Here is a 15,139-nt window from a genome sequence, read left to right as displayed (position 1 = left end):
ACTGTCCATTTGACCAGGAATAGGACACCTATGCTGTTGCCTTCAGAATCATTTCAGCAAAATGAAACCCAGAGAGCTGTTCTCTCTCCTGCTGCATCTTGTATCTCTACAACACAAGCATTGGCTGTGTCCTGGCTCTGTTTGCATGTCCTCTACATTAAGCCTCTGCCTTGCTGTTCCTTCAACAAAATTGTCTCCTTCCTGAACCCCACCTCAAAATTTCATCTGACTATTAAAATCCAACAGTGCTGAATCCTGTGCTTCAAACTACAGATAGTCACTTGTGGTGAACAATGATGTGATGCTGATAGCTAGTTTGGTACCCAGGCCCTGATCCTGAAAAAGCGAGGAGTAAGAGAACAACAGAATCAGTCCTTTCACAAGAGAGGTGTGGTAAAGGGAGACAAAAAAGAGAGAGGTAGTAGTGTTACTCTGTTTTGGCTCCAGCATCAGTGTAAGACATCAGTATAAGTGAGTACAAGACTCACTTGATTCAGATCTGTCCTTGAGTCTGGTTGATGGGAGAGGGGATTTAAGTCCCAGTATTTGCTCCACTGAGTATTATTAATGTATCATAAAAAACATGAACATCTATAGCAGAACTGACAAATACTACTACAGCAGGGGATCCTATGGACTGATGATTAGGGCATGGATTCAGGTACATTTGGAGAGGGAAGTGGTTGGGCCGAGTTGTGTGTTTGTTACAGGAGTCTCAAATGGTATATGGAACAGAGTCAAGTGCTGATGTTGGAGGGAAGGAGAAGGGATGGCTGAAGCCTGATAGAACGTTAGTGCTGGGAGTAATCAGAAAGAATTGATAAGGGTATGACCATTCCAGATTCTCAGCTAAAGCATGTTAATGACTTTAAGCCTGGTTCCTAACATCTAGAGAACACCCAAGAGAAACAGCATAACTAGAGAGGAAGGAATTAGCAGCACGTTTTCCCTGAGATGTCTTTAGATCTGAAATGCATTCTGTTCTTTGCTCTGCTAGAGCCCAAATCTGATGGTATGTAAGCGTGCAGAAAGTTCTATAGCACCCAGTATCCAGTTCTCTGCAGCATGCTGGCTGCAGGCTGTGCACTGGAATGTACCAGCTTGATATAACATTTTGGTATCAAGTGGATACTAAGAAGCATTGAAAGAAAATGCATTCCCAGAAGGTATTGCTGAGCTGAGCTTTGAGCAGTGTGGTCTGATCATGATCATCCTATTGAGGCCAAGTAGGGCATTTTTCCAGAAAATACATTAAAACCAGCTAAACCTCTCATGAGTTAAGAAGCTGTTCAGCTTAAGTTGCTCTGTGAGCTTTGTGTGAAAACAGTGGGATCTTAGCAGGAGCAAGAGACAAGATTTGATCCATTGATTTTTTTTCCTGTAGTGTTCTTGTCCTTTCTCCTTCTATATCTGTTAGCGTTTTGTTTTCTTTTTGTATTTGTCTTTCATCTTTTCCAATCCAGTTTTCCAGCTTTCTCTCTGTCATTTTCATTTCTTTGTAACTTTGCCAAGTTCTTGATGGAGGAATTGGTGAGTTTTGCACTGAAGTGCTCTATGTGACTAGAAAGAAATCAAATTGATTCCTACTGTGTTTCCTTAATAATTGACCCTCGTGTGAACTAAGAAGAAACGTAGCATTTCCTGCTGGTTGGCCTATGACATTTCTAAAGAAATGTTGTCTTCTCCCATTATTCCATGACATGTGGTAGTTCATGATTTCCAAGCTGAGAAATGTGGCTATACACTTCCAGATGAGAATTAGTGTGTTCCTTTCCTTTCGGAGAGAGAGAGAGAATCCATGTCCTCAGCTGGTATAAGTTAGTAAAGCTGCACTGCCTTTTGGGAAGGGCAACCCCATGAAGATTTGTCTGTTAAACTTAGGTTATCACATTAGCTAGTCTCATTGACAAAGGCACCAAACACTTTTTCTCTTGTTTTATTCTTTAGTTTTTGCAATGTTCGTTTGTAGCTACAGGGGAAGTATTCAGGTGGTTGTTCTCCATCAAATTCATCGGAGTCCTGGCCTCAACTATTACAACATCCAAACACTTTCCTGAAATGTTTGTCAGAGACCACACTAAGATATTAGAAGTGGAAAATTGTCTAGTAACAGATGAGATCTGACTATAAAATATGATAAATATAGGACTGCGATGGCCTCGTTCTCATTCTGATATTAAAAGTGTTTTTATTTGGTATCGAAGTAAAATGTTTAGCCAAGCAGTTTAGCAAGGATCTGTGGTTGGAGTGGGGAGAGGACAGTCATGGAATGAACTGGGCCAAAACACAGTTCTGATGAGCTCTGCTATTGTGAGCTTGTCGCTTGAGTATTTTTTCCAGCCAAAAGTTTATGTTTATATAACTTGTGTAGTACACTCAGGAGGCACTTTTGTAACAGAGATAGCAAAATAGAAAGTGTGCAGACTTTTTAAATTTAGGGGAAAATACTAAAGATCATTAAAATCTTTTTTTTTTTTTGTGGAGGGTAGAAATGTGCGAGAACTTACAAGACTCATTTCAGCCACTTGCTGTGAAAGCTAAGGAAGTTTATTATAGCATGTAGTTAAAAAAGCTAATTGAAAATAAATTAATTCTGAAAAGCTATTGCTATTTAGATTAGCAAGCTGGAATCATCACCTGCCTATTTGGAGTCCAAGTTAAATGCTTATGCCTGGAGAATATTGAGGGCCAACGGGAACAAGTGTGTCCTTTCATTGTAAGTGTGTGCCTCTTAACTGATTTGCTCTACCGTAAAAACCCCTGCTGTTTTATTTCCTCTGGTGTGTATGTCACACTAAATTGATCTGGCAGGCCAAAACAATATTTTTAGTCTTGTTTATATGCATGAAACAGAAAAATGTGTTACGCTGCAATTTTATTGTCTTGCTGAATCCTTTGCCATCAGCCAACCTGCTTCTGTCCCTCTTGTTGACTGTTGGAAGGCAGTCTAAAGTTAGTAACCTGTCCTCCTCTAAAGACTGGCATAGTTGATTGGTAAAACCCAAGGGTAGGACTCCGCAGAACTGGTGCAGACCTCCTGTATGAGCTTGGTTAATTTATGGGAAGATTTCAAGGAGGACTTGAAATGGCACTTGAACACACTCTAGCTGGTAAACTTGTGGTTGAGTCAGCTGTATATCTGCCATGTGTTCCCCACGCTGCCTGCTCCCTAATTTTTCCCTGTTTTAGTTAACAACCCGTCAGTCCTTCTCTTCTCTGTAAGTCTTCTGTCTTTGCTGCCCACTGAACTCTGTAGGATCTTTCCGTTATTGCTGAGGGCATTCTAGACAAATGTTTTGTTCCTGATTTTTCTGTAACATCTTCCTTCTGATGGATGCTAGTTCACATATAACTCAGTGTCTTCACTGGGTACAAAAGCTTACGTTTAAGGATGACTGCACTGAAAGGGTTGAGAACTCCAGTCTTCCCCTGAGTGCGTGCCTGGATTTACTCCTGGTCTTTGACCTACTTTTTGTGATTTCCCCCCAGCCGCACTCACTTATGCAAACATAAACATTAACATTGGTGGTGTTTATTAAACACAAACATGACTAAGAATAATCTAGTGAGGGGAAAACGGAGTGGCACACCAGAGCGTTATCCACTGGAGACCATTCTGCAGTGATGTTATTTCACTGAACAATGTTGCTGGGTTGATGATGTGAACAATTTACCAGACCCAATGTCTGTTCTCAGTAGACCCACCTGATCAGTTTGCCCCTTGACAGCTTAAAAGCACTGTCAGGGATTGCGCACCAGAGATTTGTCAAAGGGGAGGAACACGGGACCTTTAGGAAGGCCAGGTAAAAGTGGAACCACGCCTCGCCAGTCCTGGAGAGAATGGGAGGCAAGGAAGCTTGAAAGCTGGAGAGGGACTGTTTACGAGGGCACATAATGATAGGATAAGGAGTGATGGCCTTAAGCTGAAGGAGGGTATATTTAGATTAGATATCAGGAAGAAATTCTTCTCTATGAGGGTGCTGAGGCACTGGAGCAGGCTGCCCAGAGAGGCTGTGGATGCCCCATCCCTGGAAGTGTTCAAGGCCAGGCTGGATGGGGTTTTGGGCAACCTGGTCTAGTGGAGGGTGTCCCTGCCCATGGCAGGGGGGTTGGAACTATAGATGGGCTTTAAGGTCCTTTCTAACCCAAACCATTCTGTGATTCTATGAAGCAGACCTCTATTATGGAGACACGTTAATGCTTATTTACATCACAAACGATTTTCTTGTTTACCCTGACGTATTTTGCAAGAATATCTCTATTTAAGGAAGAGAAGGACCTCTTTCCACACAGCTTTAATTTGGATTTATTCTTAATATTGCACTGAGACCTAAGCTGTATTAACTTGGGTTGCAGCCATGGTATATCTGGCTTAATTAGACTGTTTAGTCATTTGAGGACTGCTGTGCCTAGGCAGTGCTGAAGAGGTAAATCAGAGTGACTTCCACATCAGTGCAGACACATGGACAGGCCAATAAGATGTTTGCGTAAATCAGCATATACTGATGATCACTAATTTCTTGTAGTCAGTTTGCCTAGCTGTTTCTTCAGCTTCCATTTTTAAAGTCTTATTAATTTGAAAACTGCCCATAACTAAGGTCTGACATCTTTGTGTAGCTATAGCTTTTGATTTTGATGGAGTTTTAGCATGAATTAAATTGTGGTTTTTTTCTTTCTTTTTTTCCTTTTTTAGCATCGTTGACAAAGAAGTGTCATTAATGGCAGAAATTGATAAAGTTAAAGAAGAAGCCAGTAAGTAAAAAACACACAGTGAACTTTTGGAATACTGATGGAAACATTTGTTTTGTTTGGCAGGAAATTACACAGTACATAAATTTGGATAGCAGCATTTCAGCATCTTTCATTGTATATGTATACAATCAAATAAGTCTTTGATGTTCCAGGATAGTTTCTGTATAGTTTCTATCTATAAGGATTGTGCATCAAAAATTCAATATTATGAAATTAAGGTAAACAAAAAGTTCATATGAAGGTAGATTTAAATTATTTATTCCTTATGCTTACTTCTGCTTTTTGACCACTTTTTTTTTCCTTATTTCTATGGTTTGTTGATTACTTTGTTTCCCTTTCTTAATCACTGTTTACTTGCTTAAATTACATATACAAGTTAGAATACTGGAATTTGCTAGGGGAATAGGTTATTGTGTGGCCCTGCATAGCTTTTAGGGATAGTGATCAAGCTTATGAATTAGAACAATTAGAAAAAAAAACAACAAAAAAACTAGATGGTTACTGCAGTCTGTTTTCTTAATAATCTGTGGGAGTTGATCTGATTCCAGGCATTCATATAATCTGTTTTTTGCATAGGTAAGATATATATATATATTCTGGTTTGGGGGGGGGGGGGGAAGCAAGATGAGCCATGTGGTAGGATGCTACAATCTCTGTCTTATACCCCACCTGAGATATGGTATTCATGGCCCAGTAATCAAGGGGATGTGTTTCAATAGAGAGCACTAACCAAGAAACTGAAGGGTAACCGAAGTAATGTTAGAATGATAGTTTGCCTGGCAGATGAAAATATCACTGCTATGTATGCATACAATCCTTTTATTGATTTGTGAATTTAAGGTCCTTCCAAGGAGGGTCACAAATATATGTAACACTTTTGAATGCTTCATTTACATTTAGAACTCATAGTTAGTTCACAAATGTATACTAGTCAACTTTTTATTAAAAAATATAATCTAAATCCTCTGTTGCTAGCTAAGTCTCTTGCAGTTGTGTGTGTGTGAAAACTAAAGGTATAAGTTGTTACAGCAAAGAATGTCATTAGCTCGTGTTTGGAATTTTGTATGCTAACTTTTCTAGTACTAACGTGAAATAGATGTGGATTAGGAGTTCTGTGTTATTCTGGGGAGGAGTGGATGGAAACATCAGCAGCTTTTTGGTTACCTGCAGAGACCAGGTAGCCATAGTCAGCTACAGGGCATGCACTTAGTCCCAGGAAAACCAGTGGTAAAATTCCTAGTGATATCAGCAAACATGGATCTAAGCCCTAACTGCATAAACAAAACCACATTTTGGAAATCCACCGTCCAGGGCTGATGGTATCATAGGGCCCCTTCATTAATCTTGGCCAGGTATAGTAGTAATTTTTGTGGAAGGTAAACCTAATTCTTCTCTACAGGCATGTGAAGTGCTGCATTTGCTCATGGCAGGTTCCATTTCCCTGCTTTCCTGCTGACTCCACAGGTGACACTGGATGGCCCTTGTACCTACCTTTAACAATGTAGTTTCTGCTGTCTCTCAAGGCTGTTGTAGGCTTGTAAAGTGCCTTCAGAACTTTAGGCAGAAAGTTGTTGTAAGACCGTAACATGCTAATCAAGATTTACATTATTATTTATGTTCCCATCTCTTTGCTGCATTGGAGGACTATTTCACAATGGGTAATCTTACTGTCAATACTGGGAAAATTTCCAAATATGATAATTTCAGGTTGTTTTGCTTTTTTTTTAAATGGCATCTCATGCATAAATAAGTGCCAGTACGAGATGAGTTCATATGGTTTGGGTAGTCATTTCAGCAAAGGGGATGCTGACCTTGGGGAGAAACAATATTAGTATTACCTAGAATAAGCAATAAAGCAGAACTATTGGACAAAGAAAACCAGCTAGCTCATGTAATCTGATAAAAGTTTCTCAGACTTGTAGACTGTATTCCACAAAAATGAAATTAAAAGATCAGCTAGAGAGAGAGATACACACCTGTTCTTAGCATAAGCAATAATGTAGACACAGATTCACCAACAGGGCTAAAGGAACCGTAGCCACCCTCTGCCTTCCCTGCCCTACGTGACACACACTTCTCTGTCAGATGGTTTGCTCCCACCCAGCTGCACAGCCGCAGCTCTGCCTCCCTGTGCCTGCTGGACCATGCTGTACTTGGTGAAACACTGGCGCAGGTTGCCGAGGGAGGCTGTAGATGTCCCATCCCTGGAAACCTTCAAGGTCAGGTTGGACAACCTGATCCTAGCTGATGTTGTCCCTGCTTATTGCAGGAGGCTTGGACTAGATGACCTTTAAAGGTCCCTTCCAACTCAAACTATTGTATGATTCTATGATACTTTCAAAAGAAGGTGCCATCTTATTAAATAAATGATAATGGCTTGAGAAACAAACTCTCTGTGAAATATCATTAATTCTCACCTAAAAAATGGCATTACAAAGTACGAGTGAGTTAGGTGACTTGCCAAGTCTACTCTGGAAATTTATGGCAAAAGGCGGCAAAGAAGCCATAGTCTCCACAGCTGTAATGGAGTCAGTGGTCTTAGCATAGTTTGCAACTACTACCACTCACTCTGACTGGAGGCACAAGCTCTAGACAAAAAACTATGATTTTTATTTACATTTAAATGCTATCTTTCCTCTCTGCCATAAGTGCTGATCCGACCAGCCGATTCATCAGTTGTTGCTTTTATATTGAGTTGCCATGTAGGTAACAGAATTTACACTTTTGGTGGAAAATTAAATATATGCAATGTCAGATTATCCTGCATATAAACAGATTGTTGCTTTGTGGTTCATGATTAATCTTTTCCTATAAGAATGTAACTGTTCACCCCTTCCTCATATAAAATATACCAGATGGGCAGTAGTGAGTATTTAGTATTTTTTCATAAAGACTATTAGCCTTTGTAATACTGCTTTGCTGTAGAAATGACAACTGTGTATATTCTGTACTTGAAAGCAAAATTGCAATGGTGATGATTTTAATGTAAACTATATATGAACAGATTTTTTTCAGAGGAACTGAAATGCCCCCGTGTAAATAAAATATACCATCTCTTCAGAAACAGGCTGTTGCCTCAATGTAATGCTTCTTTCCATGTCTCCATGGAAGGCTCCTTGATTTTTTGCTTAAAAATGGAGCACTGGAAAACTCAAACCAACATGCCTCTGCCCCTGTTTGTCTAAATGTTAAAGATTGGTTTAACTTTGATTTTTCTGACAGCTATCCCATTTCCAGATCTTTTTCAACGTCAGGCAGTTCAGTTAAATACGCTGATTGACTTAATCTGTGCAAGCAGCGTATTGGAAGTCCAGTTGAAGTCGGGCATCCGAGATGCGTGTGTGTCTCACATGGGATGTACAGCGTTAATGCCCAAAGAGTAATGAATTACAGAGCAATTTACCTTCCTAGCATTAATTATTGACTATTGGTATTTGGCAGTGGAAATCCTGACTGCTCGGCAGAAGAAAGCTGAGGAGCTGAAGAGACTGACAGACCTAGCCAGTCAGATGGCTGAAGCACAACTGTCTGAACTCAGGGCTGAAATTAAGGTCAGGCATTCACTTCTGCTTGGGTATTTTAACTGTTTGCCAAGAAAGAGCTGTCATGTTAACATGCCCAGGCTGTTTATTCCTGCCCTGGGCCAAAGCGTAACTAGCTTTTTGGAGATAATTATCTTAAAGCTTTATAGCACCTCTGAGCAGTGTACCGACGCTATCAGAGAAGTATAAGCTATCCCCTCATAAGTGTAGCAGTAAAGAGCTTTGCTGTTTGTGTATCATTTATCAGACTCAGTTAACGAGTAAACCCAATAGCTTCAGGTTCAGTGATCAAACGCATATACTCTGATGAAATGACCCACTTCCCAAGCGTGGGAGTGATCCACCCATCGCTGGGCTGAGACACGTGTAATTTGGTAAGGATGGGAAAATACTTGGTTCTGCATAGAGATCCTGTGTACAGGGCAGGATCAAGAGTTTTCTGAGCCTTAAAGTGAACTTAAGGAAAGTATTGATTGGTTTCTGTACCATCCATATAGTCTTTTGCTCAGAATGCAAATCACTGTCATTTGTCTGTATTTTTGCAGCACTTTGTGAGCGAACGGAAATATGATGAAGAGCTGGGCAGGTCTGCCCGATTTTCCTGTGATACAGAACAGCTGAAGACCCAAATTCAGCTCTGTGGAGAAAGTAAGTGCTGGTCATTTCTCACACTGAAGTTCTCAGAACATAGTGTTCCACATACCTGTTCAGGTAATGCCAGCAGAAATAATGGCATATGTACTGCTGGTGTGTGTGTGCAGCAAGCCTGACATGAATGGTGTATCTGGATGCAGCAGGCTTGCTGAACATGCACAAGTCAACTTCGCAGTATGCAGCACGCTGGAGTCACTGTACATGTGCTGCACAGTCCATCCACATGTGCACAGTGCCCTCTTTGTCAGAGATTTCCAAGTATTACTCAGACCAGTTGGAGTTTTCCATCTAAACAGGATCTCCAAGTGGAAATAAAAGTCAGCTCTGGGGAGCAGTCAAATTCAGTAATGTATGAATAACTAGTAAATCAGAAGCGTCTCTGTGTGAGCATAATGTTATGAGACCAATTCAGATCTCTCCTGCTAGGGAGTAACTCCCCAGCTTTATAACAGTATTCACTGGGTTTTTCAGGAGCTAAAGGTAGTCCCAAATGTTCCTGTTTCAAAATCATCTGCCCTTCTGTTTGGAAATTCATGTTCATTTTCTGCTTCGAGTATCATGTCCCTGTTGCAAAATAGGAGATAGCCTATTTCTCATCTTTGTCATGTTTTCCCCCACCACCCCACAAAAAAAGTAAATGCTATAATGCTTTGCCTACAATGTTACCCTGTCCCATGATACCCCATGAGTATCATCACTCCGGAGAAAAACTGTTAACACAATACTGAACTAGTGCGTCTTGGCGGAAGGTAAACAGTTTTGGGAAGAAAAATAATTAATGTTTTCAATTCATGTTACTAGAAATAGAAAAAAAAGAAAAAATGTCACACAGTCTGCCAATACGATCTTCTGACTGCACAGCAAGAGAACTGACTCCTTTGAAGTGTAACCAGATTAATTCATTAGACCATAAGAATTGCTTTTGCAGAACACTTTGAAGATCCATCTAACCCCATATCCTGTCTCTCATTGAAGCCAACCCAGGATGTTTCAAAGGCAGGCATAAGCTGCCCAGTAACGTATCTAATTGTTCACAGTCACCTCATAGACCCTCTCTCATACCCTGAAGCTTAAGAGATTGAAAATTCTGTAAAGATTACCCTAATATAACCACAGCTGCTATTGATACAACCATAGACTATTTTTTTAAACTCCTTGAACTACTTTCCTAAATTACTTCCAGCTGCAGTTAATTCTGCAAGTTAATTATTTATATTTCAGTTCAGTAAAGCATTACTTAAGCATAGTTTGCAGACCTGTTGAAATCAGGTCAGCGAAGTCAAAAGAATCGCTATTAGCAAGGAAGCAGTGCCATTTTACAATTGACGGATAGTGCACTGGCTGTCTGAAGAACTTAGCTCTAATCTGCCCTCAGTGACCTTGGACGAGCAACTCATGCTGTTGGCATGTCTTTAATAAGAGATTTTCAGTGCAAAAGATGTTTCTGTTTGGAGCATCTCACAATGAGGCCCATACCCTGCGAGGAGTTGTGAGTACCCCTCAAACAGAGATTATACCAGGCCTACAGCTAAGAACAGCCACTGTTGAGGGCTTTAACAAAAGCAATAACCAGAACCACAGAGCTTGTACAAGGAAGCCATTTTCTTGCATGAGAAGAGGGTAGGCAGCATACACTCATAAAGAAGGACAGGAAGAATCAAAAATAATTGGACTGACATATATCCAGAATGCCTGATGGTGGGTTGTGCCCCTTCCTTGTACATCTTTTTTGTCAAAAATACATTTTTATTACAAGCACCCGGATTTTTATGTGGGCTTCCACGTGCAGCATTCTGGTTTAGACAAGAAAGAGCAGAGAGTTCAGTGACAGCCAGCCTCGCTGAACATAGGACAGAAAATTTCTTTCGTTGTGCAGATCATTGCATTGTTTTTCTGAAGAGGACACCTAGTGGGAGAAATAGCTGATGTTGCTGTAAGTGAATAAGAGCCTCAAAAAAACTAACAGATGATGTTCAGTTGCTAAAATTATTCCACATTTTCTTTCTCTGTACTAAAAGTGGAAAAATAGAAGTACCTCTTAGATAAAACAACAGGTGTCTCACTGAATTGAGCCTCTGGTTTGTCATCTGTATCAAAAGGAAACAGGAAAATTCCAGAATCAGAAAAATTAGAACAGCAAATTAAGATCAAGAATTTTACTTGAATAGCCTCAGAATACTCTTTGAGACTGCTTAGAAGCAGGCAGCTTGAAGAGCTTGTGGAAATGCAAAGAGGTAGGAATCAAGGATTTGTTTGGTGTGCTTCACATCCAAACATGGAAGTGGTTAAGAAATCAGCCGGTCTCAAAATACTAAGAAGTAGGGAGCAGGAATATACTGAGATGAGCAATAGTGGTTCCTGATGGTGCTGACTACCATGATTTACATGAAGTGGATTAGTGCATTGCATTCAGTTTCAGTTTTTATAGATATCCATGGTACAGAAGAACCTTTGTTAACCATATCCTTAGAGAGGAATGAGCAACAGGCACCACATTTTTTTTTCTTTCTTCTTAAAAAATACTTAGACATACTAAGGAAGCTTTCATGACTGTTACCTATGTTGTAGCTAGTACATATAATAGCAAACGTCAGCTTCTTCAGCATTCCATGATCAAAGAACAATTTGGAATCAAATTTAGTCTGTGGTCTGCAGGCACAACTTCCTTTGACCTCCAGCAGTTAAGAGACTTACTGGTATACCACACACTTCCTTCCTGTGCTTCTTCCTTTGTTGCCTGAAGACTCCTGTTAGGAGCATTATTGATAGGACAGCAGCGCATGGGGCAATCCAGACAGTACGTCTCCTCAGCTCAACTGGTTAAAAGTTCACAAGCAAACCAGGAATTTTGAAAAGTTTTCTTGGATGACCAAAGCCTTGCCTTCTGCCAGGCTCCTTCCAGTTTTAGCACAGTTCTGCCACATTGGCTCTTTTGTCTCCAGAAGTGATTCACGATGAGGCATTTTCACCAAAGTAAAGCGCTATGGCCTAATTCCAACCCTAATCACCTAGCTTACTTCACTAGCTAAAGTAAGGCTAGAAGGATGCTACCAAAATTAACTGTAAGCAGGGTAAGAATACAGCCTTATGTTTAGATGTTGATCGTTTAACTGATAACACAGAATACTTTGTTTTATAGTTTCTCACCCAAAGAACAACTATTCCTCAAGAACACCATGTAGTTCAGTGCTGTCTTCAATGACCTCGTATGCAACAACTGGCAAGCAAAATACGCACACCCGGAAGTCCTCTAGTAATGCCAAGAACTCTGATAATAAACCAGCCAGCACTAAAGTACAAAGTCATCCTTCTTCCAATCCTACAGAATCTTCTTCCCACGGAATCCCAACAAATAAGCAGGTAAGAAACCAGTTATGAACTAACCTAAATTATTTCAAAAATTTCAGGAAAATATGCAGCATTGAAAGTTGTTAATACAAAGTCAAATACTGGTTTGCAGTCCATATATTTAATTAATAATTTTTGAAAGTACACAAGTCTATATTTTCCAGCTTTGTTTTCAAGGCAGTGTGAACATACAAGGTGGAAATATCGGAAATGCCATACTAGCAAAGACCACTGTCTGATGTTCAGAAGTGACTAGTGGCAGTTAATAGACCGAAAAAGAAAAACCCTCCATGCTAGCTAATTGCCCTACATGCTACGATGGAGAAACGTTTATTCCTGATCCTTGACAAATGATCAGTTGATGTGCTGTTGAAGCACGATTATTAGATAGACTTTGAAAGTGGAATCCTGCCAGGTTTAAAAGCACATTATTTCAGAAGCTGTATGATACAGTATTGTGCTATATTGATAGCTGTTTCATTATAAGAGCTGTACTGTTGTGCTTAGGTAAAGCTGCCACTGAAGTTCGTCTGAGTTTTGTCCCACTAGGAATTTTAGGCTCCAGTAGGTGCCTGAAGGGAAATGTAGGAGCGTTACATGATGTCAGCACACGTATGGAATCAACTGCTCTGGCAGTCTTGCAAATAAAGCAATTCAGCCACTTCCCACTAAGGATAAAAGCTTCCTCTGATCAAGATACCACAATGGACATCTCTCCCACCATGTGGATTCTTAACTTTACTTTACATTTGAATTTCTGTTCTTCCTGCAGTCTCACTGTAGTATTTACACAATCCTTTACTAGGAAATGTATTTTCGTGATTTTGGAAAAAATTGGTCAGTATAAAATTCTTCAGTGCTTCTTAACTGCTGCTGTCGAGATGTCTAGTATTTCATCCCCTTTTCCGTATTCTCTTGAATCATGGCAGATTGTAATTTGGCATCAGTGGTGAACCTGCCACCTATATTTCCAGGCTACTCAGATGTAGCATGTTACTCATAGTTCAGTTTTTAAGTGTTATAAATAGAGACCTCCAGCAACAATCAAAACTGTATGGTGTTTTCCCTCTCCTAGTTACACTGAAAACTTTATTCTGCAATTTTTGTTAATTCTGATTGCTGTATTTCTTGTCCTGTGGGAAGGATTCAGCTGACCTAACGGTTACCCAATTTCTTTCTGGGTAGAATGGGCCTTCTAGCCAGAGACGAAGATTCAACCCACAGCACCAAAACATCCGGCTCAATGGATCTCTTAAGTCACAAGGTGCCAGTAATGAGGCAGATCAAAATAATACAAAGAGTGGTTCCAGGTCTGAACACAGAAGACAGCAGCATAACAGCTTCAGGTCTAAAAATAAAGGAGCTATGAAAAATCAAGAGCAGTCCACAACTTCAAGGACCACAGAGAATCCGACGCATTCAGACAAGACCCGACGAAAGCATCATACACCAGACGCGGCAGATCACAGGCCTTTCCAAGGCAGCGTTGGCAGGGTGTCGCAATGCAATTTATGCCCCGCAAGGATGGAGGTCTCTGCTGATGCCACTGTTCTTTCCGTGCCAGCTGTGACTTTGGTGGCTTAAAATGTCACGGTGATGGCAGGCAGAGAAATTTAATCTCTTCATTTTAGTTTCTTGCTCGAGATGCTTGTTGGTGAAGAAAATAAGTCAGAACATAGTCATTTTAAATCTGTTGCTGCTTAAAACTTGTTGGTATCTTTATTCCTTACTAATTATCAAGATTAATTCATACTTTCAAGGCTTTGCCCAATACATTCACGGTTATTTTGTCATGACAGTACAGAATCTTACCAAAGCAGCATTTACTTCTTAGAAAAATGAAATCTAGATTGGAAAAATAAATTTATAATTAAATTCATAATAGCAAAAGGCCTGTTGTAGATATGTGTTAATACCAAACAATATTATTGATTTGTAGAGCAGCCTGTGTTAGAAGGATCCCAGGAAGTCTGTATGCCGTGGTCTGCAATGAAATCAGATAATCCTATAGAATTTTTCTGCAAATCTCTATACACCTCTTTCTTTCTGTGCATGTATACACGTACATGCATGCACACTGTATACACAGAGAGTATTGTTATATACAAGAACATTTGAAAGAGCAGTACATTTGATTTTAGCTTATTATTCCATAATCTGAGATCTTTAAATTCAAGTATAAATTGTATTAAATGTATTACATATTGGTATTTTTCATTGACAAACTATTTTTATGAGGCTGAGGAAAAATGCTCATTTCTTAAGTTTGGAATGTATATAGTCATGGCTATTCAGATGCACAACCCTATTCTCCATCCTCATCAGCCACTTTTCTATGACTAGTTGGATTTATTTTTTTGCATATGAAAAGTTGCAGGTGTTCTAGACTTGAATCCAAATTATTTTTTTATATTTTTGCTGTAGGAACCATCTATCCATAACAAGAGCTATGACTAATAAATTTGTTACAGCAACATGCAGCAGAATGTGGAGGTACATATTTGAGCAGATACTACATCCTTCCGAGTCTTCTATTAAAGTAAAAATCTTACTTAGGCTTAATGTTCTGATTCTGTATTTCAGAAAACCTGTTTCTTCCAAAAAATTAAAATCTTCTTTCTAAAACATTCTGGTGTTTGCTGCTTTGCAGTGCATAACCTTTATGACCTTATTCAAATTGTACTTGCTTAATTCAACTGGTATCAGTGGGAGGCTTTCAGCACAGTTTGGATAGGACTAGGCTTTTGTTTTTAGCTAGATTCTAATGCCACAAGTGCATGGAACAGAACCTTCCTGTGAGAGCCGCCTCCATCCTGGACATACTTTTAATATAAGTTCTTATT

General features: G+C 39.7%; 1 protein-coding gene across 8 annotated transcripts in view; it reads left to right on the top strand.

Moving 5' to 3' along the window:
* The window catches only part of SPATS2L (spermatogenesis associated serine rich 2 like), a 141,264-nt gene extending 126,341 nt beyond the window's left edge, over nucleotides 1-14,923 (top strand). For all 8 annotated transcript variants that reach the window (XM_054829362.1, XM_054829366.1, XM_054829365.1 and 5 more), the window contains 5 exons: nucleotides 4,694-4,752; nucleotides 8,194-8,303; nucleotides 8,840-8,942; nucleotides 12,088-12,308; nucleotides 13,482-14,923. In XM_054829362.1, coding sequence (XP_054685337.1) covers nucleotides 4,694-4,752; nucleotides 8,194-8,303; nucleotides 8,840-8,942; nucleotides 12,088-12,308; nucleotides 13,482-13,880 — 892 coding nt within the window. In that variant the 3' untranslated portion in view covers nucleotides 13,881-14,923. The remainder of the gene's footprint in view (nucleotides 1-4,693; nucleotides 4,753-8,193; nucleotides 8,304-8,839; nucleotides 8,943-12,087; nucleotides 12,309-13,481) is intronic.
* Nucleotides 14,924-15,139: the final 216 nt, after the last annotated feature.

The sequence above is a fragment of the Grus americana genome, chromosome 6 (genome assembly GCF_028858705.1).
Source record: "Grus americana isolate bGruAme1 chromosome 6, bGruAme1.mat, whole genome shotgun sequence".
NCBI classification, from domain to species: domain Eukaryota; kingdom Metazoa; phylum Chordata; class Aves; order Gruiformes; family Gruidae; genus Grus; species Grus americana.
Note: the sequence above shows the minus strand (reverse complement) of the source record. Positions and strands in the feature narration are given on the sequence as shown.